At 51.4% G+C, this 12,743-nt stretch overlaps 1 protein-coding gene across 4 annotated transcripts in view; it reads left to right on the top strand.

Annotated features, from left to right (window-relative positions):
* Nucleotides 1-5,075, top strand: part of RALY (RALY heterogeneous nuclear ribonucleoprotein) — a 157,965-nt gene extending 152,890 nt beyond the window's left edge. For all 4 annotated transcript variants that reach the window (XM_080405691.1, XM_080405690.1, XM_080405692.1 and 1 more), the window contains exons 9-10: nucleotides 2,913-2,961; nucleotides 3,217-5,075. In XM_080405691.1, the coding sequence (XP_080261817.1) occupies nucleotides 2,913-2,957 (45 nt within the window). In that variant the 3' untranslated portion in view covers nucleotides 2,958-2,961; nucleotides 3,217-5,075. The remainder of the gene's footprint in view (nucleotides 1-2,912; nucleotides 2,962-3,216) is intronic.
* Nucleotides 5,076-12,743: the final 7,668 nt, after the last annotated feature.

Below are 12,743 nucleotides of genomic sequence, written 5' to 3'. Positions count from 1 at the left end.
TGTGTTCATGCAGTTTCGGTTGCTTATCAGCCCAATCTCCAACCCAAATTGGTTTTGAGGGGGTTTGGTGCTGGCTTCTCACTGATCGCCTCACACCACAGGATTAACTTTGTTTAGACTTTCTGGCTGAGCATCTGCCTGGACCAGCGTCCACTTAGTTCAAACAGGAGGAGTGCATCTGGCACAACTAAGACACAGTTTGTGCAAGGCAGGAACCAGACCTGCCCACACTGGGCAGTACCCAGGTCCCTGCCGTGAACCCCTTCCCCACGGTGACAAGTGGGAAAAGTCCAGCCAGACTCGGGTCTGTGTCCACCTATAGACAAGGGGAGGATGTCTCCTGGGGACCAGCAGGCCTGGGCATCCCTCTTTGTAGGGGGCTTCACTGAGCCAGAGCTCACATGAAAATACTACAGCTTGGCACAGTGGTGTTAGCCCCAGCTGGGCGAGGGGCAGCATTTTAGACCCCACGGCAGCCAGGCACACAGTTTCCTCTGAGTGTCAATGGGAGCTGGGCAAATACTTCCTTCCAGCCCCACTCCCAGTGCAAAGTTGACCGCCCTGGTTGTGTGCACAAATCTCTGCTTGGCCTTGGTGAAGTTTCCAACATCACCTGGGGGAATCAAGTTCAAAACAGATGCTGCAGCCCACAGGGAGAAAGATGAAGGGAGCCCCCCCCCCTCCCAGCATGAGTTTGTGCCCTTTTCATAGAGGGTGGGCAGGAAAGGAGCTCTGCAGAAGAAGGATAAAGTAGCTATAAAAGCAGCATGGAGAAGGCCAGGGTACTCAATGTGCTTTGTCACCAGGTCCCTTGGTCCCCTGCCCCAGGGGGCAGTGAGCTTACACTTGCCTTCACCCTCCTTTTGCTGCTGCTGTGCTGACAGATGCTATTCTGACTCCGTCACTGTGCACTGGAGGGGTGGCTCTCTGTTGCTCGTGGGTGGCTCAGCTGTGCTTTCCATCTTCTGGTTTCTGCCTTTTGGTGTAGGAAGAAGCTCAGCTGGGAGCTTGTTGTTCATCCACGCTGGCCTCCTGCCATACCTGCCCTGTCATCAGAACGGGCCATTCTTGTGCGTCAAGGCAGGTGTCCTTGAAGATGACCCAGATGCTCCGGAGTAGTCTCCCATGGGATTTTGCCAAGCAGATCCCTGCATAACCCAACATCTGCTTTAAGTTCAGGGATTTTATTCTGCTCTTTTATCTTGGTCGCTTCTCCCAGGATAATCAGCGTCAGTCTCATGGTCACTGCAGCCAAGACCTCTCTCCATCCCATCTTCACATCTTTAACCAGTTCTTCCTTGGTCGTCAGTAACAGTCCAGAAGAAAGTCTCCCCTAGTCAGCTGGTCGGTCAGTTGTGTCAAGAAGTTATTTGTGATGCACCCCAGAAATCTCCTGGGTTGCTGGCACCCAGCTCTGCTGCCCACCCGCCAGACGCCAGGGTGGTCCAAGTCCCTCAGCAGTACACGGGCCTGCGAGCAGGAGGCTTCCGCCAGCCATCCAGGAGAGACTTCATATCAGGCAGTCTGCAGCAGATGCCTGCCACGTCACCCACGTTGGTCTGTCCCCTGATTCTCACCCACAAGCTCTCAGCTGACTCATCACCTGTTCCAAGGCAAACCCCTGTGCATCTGGGCTATTCCTTTGCCCAGAGCACATGCCACCTCACCTGGCTTTCCTGAAGAGCCTGTTTCCAGGGTGCTACCTGCCCAGCAATTGCAGAGACAGAGCCTTTGTTCTGTTGCCAGAAGTCACGAGCCTCCAGACTTGGCGCTCTTGGGAGTCTCCAAGCACAGACATCCTTCGAGCATAGTCTCCAGGTGTCCCTTCATCATGCATTGCACTCCTGAGCCTTTTCCCCTGTGGGGTCTCTGCAAAGACCCTGTTGATCTCCGATTGTAAAAATCTATTTACCTCCCCCAGTTCCCTGTAAACCAGCCGGCTGCTAACAAGGTTGGGACCTTGCCCTTCCTTTCAGATTACCTAGCATCCCTGCAGACATCTCCTGGATCCATTTCCATCTCTAAACTAGTCGTTGCAAGATTTGGCCTGTGCAGGAAATAAAATACTACCCTGAGCACCTAATTCTTTTAATGATGCTGCATTGCAGGATGGCTCTAGGAGGGGGACCTTCCCATGCTGTGCTTTCAAAACCACTGTTGCTTGGGGAGTGGTTCAGCACACCAGCACTATCATTGTGGCCTTTGGAGTGATGAATATTATGGCTTTTACCATTCTGGATGATGAGTTCTGCTGCAAACTGGGACCAGTTTCCATGTTCAACAGCAGAGTCATTACATCACGCACGATTTGCCACTGCAGACCGACTGCACCTTAGCATCCTTGGGCAGTTCCAGTTATGCAGGAATGCCTGTTCCCTGGTGTGGACCAAGTCCCAGATTAACTTCTGTCAGTGCTACAAGGCATGAGCTGTGCAAGCACACACGGTAAACTTGATGAAAGTGCTGAGCATGGACTTAACCTGCCCATGCAGAAATTACACATCCAGTGTAACATGGCAACTCGTGCCACAGGCTCAAGACCTTCCAGGGGACATGCCCACTGGAGGTGCTGACTCTGGTGTAGCCCAGATCAGACACCTGACTTTACACAAGGGAAGGTGGGATTTCATTTCATCCCAGTCCCTTTGAGGTTCAACAGGAGCCAGACTTCAAAATCCAAGAGGGAATCACACATCCCAGGTCTGTTTGGAAAAGCCCTTCCGTAATAAGGAGCCAGAGGAAATTTTGGGGTTTGCCTGGGACTGTGTCTGCCAGAAACCACAGCAACAGCTCCCGGTGTCCACATCAGCCGTGGTACCAGCTGGCCACCACATGTGAGGTGTCACAATGTTCCAGGCAGGGCAGGAGGGACACGTGGTGATTTACTGTTTCTGGTTCCCTTTTCCCTCCAGGAGAACAGCCATTACACAGATGTGGAGGATGCCAGACTACAGTAACCAGGTACAGCTCACACACTGCTTTTTAGAGACTGGTTCTGAGCAAAAGCTTTGGTTCCGTGCATGCTGGGGCAGGGGAGCTGCTGCTTCAGAAGGTGTCTTTTCTGCTGATCCTCTGTGTTTTCCTAGCACTGAACCTGGCTGCTCAGCTGGGTCACTGATCAGCCCCTCACTCCCTTACCAAAATCACAAATCTTTGAGGTCCAAGGAAAAGTATTTACCTTTTCCCCATGCGCCCCTCTCTCCGCTCTCCTTGCAGCCCATTCAGAACAGCAGTGAGCAACAGTGTGAGGAAAGCACGAGGCTAAACCCTGTCCTGGCACGCTGAGCAAGGCAAGCTGAATCGAAGTGCTGCTGTCATCTCTACCTGGCATTCAAAAGGAGAAACACGGCCTGACATCTTCCATCCATCTATAAAGCAAAGACAAAGAAAACTCATCATCCCAGTGAACCCCCACTGCCCTGTGCAATGGATTCAGAGCTCTGCAGCCGGCAGAGGCAGGAACCAGACCCTGCTCAGTCCATAACTATCACTGACTGGATAACGGGAGAGCAGTTGTGTCACCAAATGAGTCAGAGATGTTATAGAGCTTTTTGTAGGGGAGGAGGGAGAACTAAGCCTAACCCAATAAAGACTTTTATTTTTGTTTTCCCCATGCTGGGTGAGAGCCAGAGCATTTGCTAACTGGGGGAAAAGTACTGTCTCAGTTTGGACAATTTGTGTTCTCACGCTAAAGGTCATGTTGAGGAAGAGGGTGTGGGGTGAGTTGTCCTCCCAGAATGGTCACCTCCTGTCATGTCTCTTTTGCCCCATGAGCTGCCGTGGGTACGCCATCACTTCCAGGTGGAAAGGAGTTGGTGCTGGTGCATGTGCTGTGCTCTGTGCAGCTGCTTAAAGAGAGGGAAAGGGAAAGAAAGCTGCCCACAGGAAAGCAAATGATCTCAAGCAGGACAAACAAAGCATACTTCATCTTCAGTGGCTTGGTCTCCTTGTTCTCCACTGGTAAATCACTACATAAAGGCTGAGCAAGTCTCTGCAGAGGGAGGGGGTGCAAGCACGTATGGATGAGACCCTTTTCTTGGACCAGCTACTCCCTGGAAGGGATGTGATCCACCCACTTCTCCAGCCCAGTGCCAGAGGCATCAGCCCATCCCCAGGGGTGCTCACATCTCCTGCCCCAGCCTCGCTGGCTCTTCACACTGACCTGGCGTGCCAGGAGAGTGGCGCCACAGCTCCTGCTCCCGACTGCCGAGGCTCTGCTCCATCACCAGTCCGACAGGCCTGCGCAGCGTGGCGACTGGCCTGAGCACAGCGAGACTGGTAATGGCGAACACCCCGAGCACGATGCATGTGGGCGTGCAGGCACCTCCCCACCCACCCAGACTCAGGCTGCTTTTGGCCCGTGCCACATCCTGTGAGCAGAGGGCTGCAGCAGCCAGCATGCGGCTCGTTGTGGGAACTCCCTCACGCCACAACACCCAAGAGATCTCTCAGCCTTTCTCTTCCTGTTTGTTCCTCCTTTGTGGGCTTAGCCAGTTTTTCTGAGTTCAGGGGTAAATGGGACTGAAACTCATGCAGCACTTTATTCAGATCAGATGCATCCTGCCCGTCTTCCCTGTTCCCCTCCAAAACACACACACACACACACACACACATCAGTGTTTTGACTCCAGAACGGTGTCCACACCTTCTCCTTGGTCAAACCCTCCCACACAATGCGCGGCCTCCCAGGTCGAGCAGAGCGCTCGAGCACTCAAAGCCAGACCTCATCTACAGCATCTGTCCTTGAAGGGTGAAGGGGAAAACAGGTCCTGGGGGCAACACTTCCCTCCCCAAGGGCCGTCCTGGAGCAAGCATGGCTCTTGAAGCACAATGTTTTGTTTGCATCTCTTAGTTTCAAATAATTCATGAGGGATTAAAGGGATAACCGTGCTTTCCCCTACCTTTTTCCGGTTCCTGTACAATTTACCCTTTGTGTTGTACTGAGCCGTTGTAGAGCTGTTTTCTAGGCTTTGAGAGATGAGCTGCAGTTTTTGCTATGACTGTGATGCTGATGTTTGGGAGAAAGGTAACCTTGTACATACAATCCTGTATAATAAAAGAAAGAAATTAATTAATTTGCTTTTGCTCTCTTCTCTCTCTGTCATACGTACACACACACACACGTTTTTTCCTCCATTTCAGACAAGTAAGTCTTCTTTTCCTTTCTAAGCTTCAGCTCTGCCCAGGGGATTTGCTTTCCCTTACACAAGGTATATCCCAGCAGGCTGAGCAAAATCTCTGGGGTTCTAAGACTTCTCCTCTGGAGGCCTCGAAACTCATTTGATGCAGGAGAGCAGGGGACAAATCCAGGCCTTTTAATCTCTGGACTTTGCACTGGTCCAGCTCTGTATAACGGACTGGAAAAATGAGGCTGCTGTGCCAGTTTGCAGAAGCCACCGGTGCTCATAGATGCTCCTTAGGCACAATGTCTTCTGGCCATCTCCCCAGCCCCTTCCCCAGCAAAGCTCATACCAAGTTGCCAGCTGTGCACGTGTTCACTGGAGTAATCATCCAAACCCTGGCACGTGTGGCACCTGAGCTGTGTCCATCCATCCTGCCATCAGTCACCAGCTCACTCCAAGGTGAGGAGAGCAGCACCGTCAGACTGATGGCTGGGCGTCTGCAGCTGGGAAAGAGAAGGAAAGATGGAGGGGAGGGAGGGAAGAAAAAAAGCAAGTCAAAAAGATTAGCTATCAAAATCAGCCCACCCTTAGGTCTGTTGAGCCAGGTGCCTGGGCTGCAAGACCAGCCATGGCTCGGTGCCTTGGAGAGGGCAGAGTGCACCCTGGCTCCGTCCCACCCCGAGCCCCTGCCTCACCGGCCACACGTCAGCCTGGCTGGGCTGGACCATGCAGCTCATCAGCCTCAGGCCACCAGAGCACGGTCAAGGTCTCTAGCAAACAATGGTTTGATTTGGTTATTTGCGGGTCTCCTAGCAAACAACCGGTTTGATTTGGTTATTTGGGGGAGAGAGTGAGGGACTTTGTGAGCTCTTACACAGGCCCCCGTACAGTCATTAACTTTGCTCTTGGCTGTAGATGGGGCTTCAACAAAGTGAGTTCTGGGGGTTTGAGCTTACAAAGTTCTGTACGGGACCATCCAGAAAACCTGCGCATTAAGAGGTGAGGGCACAGCAGTGGGGTGGGCAAGGGGCTGCACACCGCCCCTCTCACCCCTTAAGGCCACAAAGCAGCTGCCAAGTTTCCTGCTGACTTTGCTGGGTCCACCAGGAGAGGAGGTGTCACCCCCTCCCTCCGAGCACTGCTTTCCCAGGGACAGAGAGGGAGGGCAGGGGGAAGGGCAGATGCCCACTGCAGGGGCACAGAGCATAAACCACTCACCATTTCATAGTGAACGTGCAGAGTGCAGGCAAAGCCACCAGTGCTATTTAAGCGTGCACCTGAGCTCCTGTTCCCCAGCTTCCCCATCCAGCCTTTCCAAACACTAACACACACGTGAGCTACTGTGTGGGGTGCTGCATGCTCAGAGCACAACGCAGTGCTTTAACCACAGCCCATCCATCCTCATCCTCAATCCCAGCCCAAACCACACACTGCTGTCACAGGGGAGCAGACCACAGTGAAGAGCAGAAGCCCTATTACTGAGCTTGTCCAGCTTAACAGAAAGATGTGTGGTCCTCTCCAAGGCATTTTAAACATCCATGACACAAATCTGTCAGACCTCATTAGCTCTTGAATGAATATAAAGGGGTCCCACCCTATGTGCACCCAACCTCCTTTTCCATGGTCCAGAGTCCCTCCAGAGTCGTTTCCTGTAATTGTCCCTGCCCTGCTGGGATGTGGGAAGACAAGGGCTGGGTCAGTCCATTCTCCCCAGCATTTCCCCCAGGGCAACATCTGCACATTCTGAAGAAAAAGGACCAACATAAACCGAGCAACTCATCTGAACATAAACAGTCTCCATCTTGTGAATTGAAAAAAAAAAAATGCTTTTGTTAAAGGCTTTCCCCACCACCCACAAAGACAAGATCTCATTACCAAGTGTCCTGGACCTCACCTGGCTTGTCACATTTGCTGCTCTGCTTGTTGCCATCCCATCTGCACTTGGAGGCAACAGCAGCATGGTCTTTGCTGGAAACAAAACCGAAGGTCTCGATCCCCGCTGCCTTGCCTGCTCCTCTGCAAAGGAAACATGAAATGTATGAGGTTGCCAACACACTGGTGTGCTGCTCTGGATGGGAATAGCAGATGTATAGGAACTTTTGGTGCTCTGCTTTTTCATGTGCCTCGGTAGTCATTAGAGCAATAGAGCAGGGTTACCCCAGTCCCAAATCCTCCTTTTAGTGTGCTTCTGGGCATGGAAAGACAATCTGTTGGGCCAAAACGCCTGTAATCTTGCATTCAGTTTGAGTCAGGAGATGCAACAAAAGCCCCCCCAGGCTTTAATAAATCCTATTAACTTTAATGAGCATCACAGCTAAAATCCATGCAGCACTTTGGAAATACTTCAGTTATTGCAGCTGTAATAGGGCCCATTCTTTGGCAAATTTGTAAAAGCTAGTGACTGCCTCTGTGAGACTTGTCATATCCCTCCTGCACTGTCTTCCCAATATCCGCAGAAGATTTAATTCCATATTTTGACTCTTCTCAAGAAAGTTGTGGAATCATTTGGAGATGTGGTTGAGAACCCCAAGGGCTCCTGGTGGAGTCTTTCCATCCTCTGCCAGGAAAAGCCTCTCAAGCCTTGGCCAGGGACAGCGCGATGCCAAAGGAGCCGGCCACCTCCAGACCCGCTGTGCGCGCCCGGCAGTGGCTGGAGCAGCCGTTCCTGCCTGCACTGAGCCCCACGCACCAGCACTGCTCACGGACCCATCGCAACGGCGTGTGTCCACGCAGCCTCAGAACAGACACACTGTATCAATTTAGCAAGAAAATCCTCAAGTTCAGCACCCTCTCATTGCCCAGACTTCCCAGCTGGTGGATTATTTGCTCTGACAGGTTTGAGAGGGCTCCTCAAACCCAATTTCCTACAGACCCCAGCTGTCACCCCTTCCCTGGACTCACAGCCCCAGGGAGTCGCCCCAACTAGTTGCAGAGACGACCCACAAAAAGCATGACTGAGATAGACAAGATGCAAGAGGGGGAAAAGGGAAGGATAAGGGTGAGAGATACAGGCAGGGGCGGGAATGCGGGCCCCCAGCACATGAGCCTCCTTGCTGCTGCCTTTACTCCATTTGCAAGCAGATATCACTGGGGGTGAAGCGTGGACTGACACTGCAGCCTGCCCCATCTGCTCACCGACCACTTCTTCACCCCTCCTGCCCCGCCGGCGGGCAGCTCCTGCGGCTCCTCCTCAGCCCCCGCAGCTGCATTCACCGCGCCGGGCAGCCAGCGACGGCCCCGCTTGGCTGTGGGTGGGCGCGAGCAGCCGGCCGGGGACGCTTTCAGACCACAGCCAGCACAGCGTAAGCAGCCCCTTGATGCCCAGGTGAAACCCACCTGCATTCGGACCGCACCTGAGACCTGGGAGGCTTTAGCAAATTTAATCTGCACATCTCCTTCAATAAAACTGCTGTGGGTGCAACAGGGTGGTGACACTTTACATATATCCATTTAAACTGCTCGAAGACCAGCCTGGCTGCGGGGCCTAGGGATGCAGCATCCTGCCCCATCACGCTGCGGGAGCCCGGCAGCACAGCAGACTCACCCTCACAGGCAGGTCCAGCCCCGGCCACGGGTCCGCAGAGCTGCAGGAGCAGCCGGAGTGCGGCAGCGCCACAATGCCAGAGGCCAAAGCAGCGATGGGCAAGTGCCACCAGAGCTGGCTATTCATCCTGTGTCACTGAGGGAGAGAGTGCGTGCGCATGCTGTAAACACAAGCAATTAGTAACTTGTTTGTATATCAGCATCTAATATAATATTTCAGTAAATTCAAAAATAAAAGTGAATTTCAGTCAAAGAGCTTCATGTGAAAGGAAGGGAGGCTCGGCAGGCAGCAGGCAGCCAGCAGGAGGAACAGGGGCAAAAGAAGAGTAATCTTAAACATACCATAATGAACTATTCTTTGTACCTAAAAGCTCTTCTAAAGTAATTTACATACACCTGGATATTGGGTATGAAGAGGAATCAGAAATCATTCTCACGCACCCAGAGCACTTCTGGCTGATACAGCCTCCTGGGACGGCATTTGCATTCAAAAGCTTAAAGTTCAAGAAACACTAGAGATAAAAGGAGAAACAAAGATGCATTAAGAGCAATGTGGGAAGGTGGATTTAAACTAGAAGGAAAGGAAAAAAAAAAAGCAGGAAGAAATTAAGAGAAGTAACAGCACAGGCACTCAGCCCTCCAGGATACCTACAGCCCGAAGTGCCACCCAGCAGACAGGTGTCATCAGGAAGTCTTCCCGTCCTCACAGCTTGGACATGCAGGGCATCCTAGGAAAAACGCAGCACAGCAACTTGAAAGGTATCCAGGGGTTACGGTGAAGTAAAAATGTAATTCATATCACTTTTACTTGTAGTCATTTGCCCTCCATCTATTGCTAACGAGCCTGGCCTTAAACCCCACCACAGCGATCTGCTCACCTGACGCCGGGGCAGCCCAGCGGCTGGTACCCAGCAGCTGGTACCCAGCGCCGTGGCCTGGGCGCCCCTGGCAGGGGGCAAAGCTCAGCGCCCTGGCAAGGGGAGGCAGCTCCCGGGGCCGTGCCCGCCATGCCAGTGGGAAGCCCAGGCTGGGCAGCATCTCCTGCCAGGCAGCAGCTCCATCCCTGGGGCACACAGTGGCTGGTCTTTCATCTGATGTTTCCCCTCCTGTCCCAAAAACAAGTGGTTGATTGAGCAACACGCCCTTGCTCCAGCCTCGCCGCTTACCTGTCACATACCTGCACGGGTGACACAGTTCTCCCAACAAGGCCACCACACACATTTCTCTTCCTTCCCTGCAGCACCGGGAGCGTCCCGCAGGCTGCGGGGCTCAGCGCTGGCTGGCACAGGAGCGTGGGGATCGGGGCAGTGCTGCCCTTGCGGGGACGCCAGCACCGCTGGCCCCACCACAGCTGAGATGAACAGTGCCGACACTGCCAAACCAACACCAAAAGTCAGATTCTTCAGAACCGTAATAGCAAGAAGTCATATCCATGACTTGGGCTAACTGCCAAAATGCCCTATACACGCAGAAAGCAGAACACGAGGCAGAGCCATGTAGGTCCAACCTACCCCTGGCCGATCCCCACGAACACTGAGGGAATCCAACACCTGCAGAGCCGAGCTGCAGGTCCCCTTTGCACTGCTGAAGAAGACCAGGAGAGGCTTTCATCAGGACAGGCTTGTCCTGGTACCCCAACCACCACCACTAACCTCAGCGTTTCTGGCTGTTTCCCTCCAGGGACACCAAACTGCCTGTTTTCCCATCATTTGAGTCCTTCATGTTTCTGGGGAAGAGTGAGGTTAGTGGTTGAAAAAAACCACCAGTCAACAAGACAGTTCAGAAGCAGGATAAGTCAACCCAGACTTACCACCCGGGGTCACAGCTCAGCACATCCAGCCTGATGTCCTGTCTCCGGCAGGGGCCAGGAACAGGATGCTCAGGGAAGAGCTTGCACTGGAGCAGCCAGGGTTCAAACCCACGTATTGTGAGGGCAACCACTTGTCAAATGGAAAGCTACAGAAAATGACATTCTGCTACTCAGGCAATGTAGGACTAACCTTTACTATGGCAAAACCAACTTGAAAATAGAAACCCAAGCAATTATTCTGGAAGCCGGTGTGGCTTTGCAGTTTGTTGCCCATACAGGCTGAAGCAGAACTGGCAATTCTTGTGCAGCTCTGGTTTTCTGCTAAGTATCTGCCTTCAACTCTTTCCAAAGCTTGGCATCTCACTTGCTTGAATACTCTTCTGTTAGTCTGGTAATCTGGAATAAAACTCTAGGAAAAAACTGAGCAGAGGGGCAGAAGAGATAGCTGGAGAAACATTATTTAAAATATTAACAGAGAAGTTCTAATGAATCTTAGCTGTCAGCACCACACTCAACTTCACATTCGCTTGACTTTCAGAGCTTTCCTGCTGTTTCTATTTCTGTACCTCCTCCACTAAATACCATCATACGCACTTCCACCTGACTGCAGCAGAACATCCCATGCAAATTGTTACAAACCTTGTCCCGTTTTCAGCAGCAGCTTTGAAAATGTGCTTTTTCTTCTCCTCGCTTACAATCTTAGGTGACCAAGTTTGCAGGCCCACAGCTGACACAAGCCAGGGACCTCGGGATGTGGTGTACCCGTCTGGAGGACACAATGCACTACGACCATGCACAGCACTAACCAGACATCCCCCACTCTCAGTAGGAACTTGTAATACACACTTCTCCTCCTTTATACCGTTTCTGGTTATAAAAATATCATTGCTTTGATTCAATCCTTGCCTTGGCTAGAAGCTTCTGTGAAGTTTGAGCTCGCTTATTTTCGTAATAGTAACCGGTTATTTCAGCACAACACAACCACCCCACCCCGAAGGCAGCTGATCCCACTGCATCTGCACTGACCAGGGAACTAGATCTGTTTTCATGTTGCTGGTTACTTTGGTGACCCGTGCAAGGTCACCTAACCCTTTGAGTTCCACCCCTCGCTAGGCAACAGAAATGAAAGCACTTTCCTGGCAAAAGTGGGTTATAAAGAGACTATTCTTCTTACAAGGGTATCGGTAAATTCCAAGTGGACTGACCGCAACACGGCTTCTTCTGTAAAGCTCCCCCAGGACCTCCAGTGACAAGTCTCGGGAGATTTTCATTTGCACGCTCTGGGCTGAAAGATGTATTGCATCTTTACTGCCGGAAAGCAACAGATCTGCAACAGCTTAGATTACTGAGATAAGGTGTATGAGAAGTCCAGGCATGGCAGGAGCCTCGGAGAGGAGCAACGCAGCTGCATCACTGTGCTTTTTGTCACCTCCCAGGCTCCTCCCCAGCCCACTCAAACAGGGATCCCGAGCCGCTCTGCAGTCTTCCAGTACCTAAAAAAAACTGGCTCCCACATCTCAACCGGCACTATGCAGCCAACGTTCAGCTCAGAGAAAAAAGCATGGAGAAAGAGTTCTGTCTGCCTCCAAACACATGCCTGCACACAGACCCAAGGCCAAGCTACCACCGCAGTCTGTTACAAACGCCATCCTTAAGCTGCTTACTTAGATTCAGCTTAAGTACAAAAATTTTTTTGCCTCTGAACACAACTGCACTTCAAACTTACATCAATCTTACCAGCAGCAAGAGGCATTTGTGTTCATACACTTGTAGTAACCATACTCCTTTTTGAATGTACACTGGAAGGTGTCTGGTTTTTTTTAAATAAGAATCAAGCAGTATCTGCTTGTAGACACAGAAGACTTCATGCATCAATGAGGTTGTTCCACAGCCAAGAGTACAGCTCAAGATGTTTCACTCAAATACTAATCATCAAAACCAATGCCTTCAGGATTTCACGTACAGACCCAGAATACATCTATGAAATATAAAGCTCACCTGTGAGCTAGGAGAGCTCACAGGTGATTGATTCAAACAATCATTTATTCCTTTATTAATTTGGCCTTTTTGACCCAAATATGCTGAAGTAAAACTTTGTATTTAATACACTGTAACAACAGCACCAATTCAAGGCCATACTGTATTTTAAGTACGTTAAAGGTATGTGACCCAGGACAAAGCAAGCATTTAAAAATAGAAAGTATCATTGTTTAGCTACTTCAGTGTCCCAACAGCAAGCCACTGAAACAAAAAGACAACAAGCACTT

Source organism: Falco punctatus (genome assembly GCF_963210335.1).
Source record: "Falco punctatus genome assembly, chromosome: 10".
Lineage (NCBI taxonomy): Eukaryota > Metazoa > Chordata > Aves > Falconiformes > Falconidae > Falco > Falco punctatus.
Note: the sequence above shows the minus strand (reverse complement) of the source record. Positions and strands in the feature narration are given on the sequence as shown.